This window comes from Alosa alosa, chromosome 1 (genome assembly GCF_017589495.1).
Source record: "Alosa alosa isolate M-15738 ecotype Scorff River chromosome 1, AALO_Geno_1.1, whole genome shotgun sequence".
NCBI classification, from domain to species: Eukaryota; Metazoa; Chordata; class Actinopteri; order Clupeiformes; family Clupeidae; genus Alosa; species Alosa alosa.
In genome coordinates, this window is record NC_063189.1 from 27,306,111 (window position 1) to 27,311,207 (window position 5,097).

General features: G+C 51.4%; 1 protein-coding gene across 1 annotated transcript; it reads right to left on the reverse strand.

Moving 5' to 3' along the window:
• Positions 1–711: 711 nt before the first annotated feature.
• LOC125291202 lies at positions 712–2,060 on the reverse strand. The gene is made up of 2 exons (XM_048237830.1): positions 815–2,060; positions 712–735 (listed from the first exon to the last, which is right to left on the reverse strand). Exon 1 carries the CDS (start codon positions 2,046–2,048, stop codon positions 1,128–1,130), a length of 921 nt encoding a protein of 306 aa, XP_048093787.1. The 5' UTR covers positions 2,049–2,060; the 3' UTR covers positions 712–735; positions 815–1,127.
• Between the last annotated feature and the right edge of the window lie 3,037 nt (positions 2,061–5,097).

The window sequence follows — 5,097 nt, forward strand, 5'->3', positions numbered from 1 at the left end:
CACCTGTTGCCGACACACACACCACGCACGGAGGGCAAATAAATGAAACCAGCCACGCCTATGTTTAGGCCAAATCAATCGGACAAACAAAACAAAATAAAGAAAACAAAATGAGGCAAGAGCTACAATTACTTAAATCTACAGGAGGCAAAGCAGCAGTGGCAATCTTTCTAAAGGAGTAAACAAACACAGTTAAAATCCATTGTTTATGGTAAATACAGCCTAAACCAATACAGATACAATACAACACGGTTTCCTTTTACCTCTAGGAATACAGCACTCAACATGAATGGAAATGGGACTCCCTGGTATCTCTCCAGTACGCAAACCTACATAAAATCACACACAAGCATAGCTCACATACAACATAATAAAAGGTTATTGGCTAGTTAAATCACAAGGACTTACAGCGAAACATGACACATTATAGTAGATCCAGTTACTGTAAACATGCATATAAACATACATATGTACACATGCACACACACATATTACATGGCAAACCTTACTGAGATATACAGCCAATGTTACCTTAACACATCTCCCAATAGAAAGTGCAACCTGCGCGTACACGGCGTCTTTTCAGTCAAGACCTACGTTAAAGACAATGCTGTGAATGTGCGTGAAGGCATTTCAAAAGGACCATACAGTTCAATCATCTACGGTGTAGTGCTTGTAAATACCTTCGTAGATCAACAAAACACTACCGAAAGCGTCTGGTACACAGCCAAATACCTGTTGTCAAACAGTTGCACTTTAAAAACAGCTGGCTAAAATAACATGTTTGCAGTGAAAAAGGAGCATTGGCACATACCTTTCATAGGTGACAGCACAGCGAACACAGTGTAGGGAGGACGTACGGAGCCTAGGGATCACTTACTAGCCCACCTCCGGTGCCGGTCTTATAGAAAGTGCCATTGACGCTAATGAGTACATAGCCACCTGCAAGCTAACTGGAGGGCGTGACCGATAGGAGAGGAGCTACGGTGAGAACAGGAGGACAAACTTGGTACAGCAGTTAGTCTGCCGGTTACATTCTACCCCCCCATTCTTTATCGGCGTCCCGCAGATAAATAAAAATAAAATAAAGCACTGGATCTAGGACAACAAATAAAAACAGGGTCCTATTAACACCAGGGTCTGAAAACTGCTGTCATATTACTGCTAGAGCCAGGTACCTGGGGGTTCGTAGCCCCGTCTGTCCTACTCACCACTGATACCGGGAGCCGATGGAGATTTCCATGTCTTCCAGCAGTGGTCCGGGAGGTCCGCCGTGGAGCTAGGGCGCCGTGATCAGGGCTAGCTGCTGTAGGAGTTAATGGGGCCGGAGCAGACGGGTCGACTTGCACCAGGGGGCTAGATGGATCCGACAGTTCAGGGGGAGGGGCCACTGGGTCAAGATGGGCAGGCTGTGTCTGGACTCCGGGTGCCCTCACCACGACCCACTGACCGGTGTGATCTTCAGTCTCATGATCAGCTGCTATCATAGGCTCCAAGGGTACATCGGGAGGCTCTGGGCGGTGGTTTTGGCGGGCAAGCTTTAGCATCACCCGGTGTACTTGCCGACTCCCATTGAGGTCATGCACGGGGGCTACGGAGTATACCACACCACCAGGGGGTGGGGCTCGAACCACTTGATGTAGGATTGGGCTCCAGGCGTCCTGGATCTTGGTGCGCCCTCTCACTCCGTGGTCTCGAAGATAGACGAACTGTCCTACCTCCAATGGAACATTCTGGGCTCCTTGGTCATGCCGTTCCTTCCTCCGTGCGGCAGCCGCCTGCAACCTTTCCTTAGCACCATGGAAGACCACGGTTAGACGTCTCTGGTGTTCCTGCACCCACTCACTCACTCTGCCACCTTCTGGTTCTGGTACCCTGCCCAAAAGGAAATCAATAGGTAGTTGAGGCTCCTGACCAAACATTATGAAATGCGGAGACTCACCCGTTGACTGATGGATTGTGGTGTTGTAGCTGAACACCAACTGAGGGAGATACTCAGGCCAATGGCTCTTCTGCTCAGCCGAGAGCGTGCGCAACAGATCATGCATAGTGCGGTTAAACCGCTCGCACTGACCGTTGCCCTGCGGGTGGGTAAGGTGTCGTCCGAGTCTTTTGGATCCCCATTACAGGCTGCATAGCTGATAAATAACAGCACTCTCAAAACAGCGGCCTTGGTCAGAGTGCAGCCCGGCCGGGACCCCGTGATCGGAAAAAACCACTCCCGGACCAGCACATTGGCCACTGTCGCGCCTTCTGGTCCCGGTGGGCACCGCCTGTGTGAACTTAGAAAACACATCAGTTATAATTAAAACCTGTTCCTTACCATCTCTGGAGGGCTCCAGAAAGGTGAAGTCCACTGCTAGGATTTGGTTTGGGCGGACGCTAGCAAGTGTCCCATGGCTTATGGGGCTTGGGGTGAGCGGATTTGGCGAGGGTACATCGCGACACAGTCTAGACACCACTGTCTGATGTCTTCCCCATTCCCGGCCAATAGCACCTCTGCCGCACTAACTCGGTAGTGCGTTCGATGCCCTGATGGCCGTGATCATTGTGCAGCTGCTTCAGCACGTCACCCTTTAGGCATGCTGGCAGCAGCAGTTGATAAAGTTCCTCACCCCCGTCAGGCCGGTGAATCCGGCGGTAAAGCAGACCAGCAGTTTCCACCATGCGATCCCAGTGGCGGAACAATACCTTGGTTGGTCCAGGTAGACGTTCACGGGCTGTAGAGTTAGGTGGTTTCTGCTCTCGCCAGAATGGGAGGAAGGCCCTGATAGTCGGGTCTGCCCCTTGTAGTGCCTGCAGATCCTCAGTGGTATGAGAAGGAAAGACAGACATGGCCGCCTGGGTCACCTGAAGACATTCCTCTCGTCGAGCAGCTTGTTGTACGGCCACAGGTAGAGCAGTTCCGACCGCTAATAGCCCTGAAACAGGGTTGGGGCCTTCTGCAGGGGGCTGTCTGGACAGAGAGTCTGCATTCTTATTTGATCGACCAGAACGGTATCGAATGGTGTAGTTGTAGGCAGACAACTCAGCTACCCATCGCTGCTCGGTCGCTCCCAATTTGGCTGTATCCAGATGGCTTAGAGGGTTGTTATCAGTCCAGACTGTACACTGTTGGCCCCACAAGTACTCCCGGAACTTCTCAGTCATTGCCCATTTCATGCCCAGGAATTCCAGCTTCATGGAACTGTAGTTCTTCTCGGCAGGGCTAAGACTCCGGCTGGCGTAGGCAATTGGGCGAACTTTGCCTTCCTGCTCTTGTGAGAGCACTGCTCCAAGCCCGATATGGCTGGCATCCACCTCAAGGATGAAGGGAAGAGTGAAGTTAGCAAAAGCCAGGGTAGGTGCGTTCACTAACCTCCTCTTTAACTCCTGGAAACTCTGCTCAGAGGCGTCTGTCCAGGCTCCATCTAGCCGTGGTCCGTGGGCCCTTTCTCGCGTCTTAGTCCCTGCTAGCTCAGCTACCAGACGATGTAATGGGGCCGCTAGTTTTGAGAACCCCTCAACAAACCGCCTGTAGTAACTCGCAAATCCAAGGAAAGACCTCAGCTCTGAGACAGTGGCAGGATGAGGCCAGTTGGCAACGGCAGACACCTTGGCTGGATCCGTAGACACGCCGTCACGGGAGATTAAGTGGCCCAAATACTGGACCTCCTTCCTGAAGAAGCAGCATTTCTCCAGTTTTACCTTCAAGCCTTCTTTCTGGAGTCGGCTCAACACCAGATCTAGGCGGGACAGGTGGTCATTTATGCTAGACGAAAAAACAATGATGTCGTCCAGGTACAGCAGGAGTGACTGACAGTTTTGAGCCCCAAACATCCTCTCCATTAAGCGCTGGAAGGTGCCTGGAGCATTGCACAGCCCAAAGGGCATTCGATTGAACTCAAATAGCCCAAAGGGCGTGCAAAAGGCAGTCTTTGGGCGGTCTTTCTCCGTTACTGGTACCTGGTTATAGCCACTAGTCAGATCTAGCGTGGAAAACCACTGTGCCCCAGACAACGCATCTAAGGACTCCTCAATGCGGGGAAGTGGAAAGGCATCCCTCCGTGTCTTGTGATTGAGTTGTTGGTAATCCACACACATGCGAAGGCTGCCATCCTTCTTCCTCACCAGAACAATAGGAGAGGCATAGGGGCTACTACTTTCCCGGATGACCTGACTATCTAAAAGCTGCTGTAAGTGGGCCTTCACAGCATCATAGTCAGAAGGGGGGAGACGCCTATACCTCTGCCTAATAGGCCTGTCATCTAACAGGGGAATGTCGTGTGACAGCAGGTTGGTACAGCCAAGATCACCCTCAAAAGCTGAGAAAACTGACTCATGCTTCAGCAGGAAGGCCCTCACGTGTTCTTGTTCAGACTCTGAGAGCACGGATAAGTCAATGGCCTGGATCTGCTCAGTCACACAGTTAACCTGTCCAGTGTGGGCCTTAAGGGTAGCCGTAACAGTATTAGTGCCCTGAACAACCTCAGTAATCCCTGTAGGGAGGCTTTCCACTGTGACATGGACCACCACACCTATTGAACTACGGGGGTAAAGTGTAGCACGAGAAAACCCAACATTAACAATAGGAATAAAAGCTGTACCTCGCTCTACATGAACTAGGGCAGGTGACACAAGAAGGCCCTCAGGTAACAAATTTGTAGCTGGTTCAATAAGAACGGCAGAGGCGTTACCGAACTGGGGAGAGCAGGTGGCGGGCACCAACTTGACAGTACCGCCAGGTATATGGATGGGCCTCCGACCCCTAACTTTAACAATCCCCGTTTTAGTTCCAGGGAAGTTGAACTGGGCTTGGTGGCAATGCTGCAGGGCTCTCTGCCATGGAGGTGAAGCATGAACCACTGGTGGGAGATCGAACAGGGCGGGGCCATGCTGGCCAAATAGTTCATCATAACATTCTCGAATGATATTCATTCCCAGCACACCGGGCACTGCAGATGAAAGAGACTGACCTGGTGGATCTTTGACTACCAACCAGCCACGATGAGGGATTACCCTCCCCAGCAACTCAACCGTGAACTCTGCATAGCCTGTGTAGGGTATTTCTAAACCATTTGCAGCGCGAAGCTGCAACCAATGACAATGCTGGAGCTG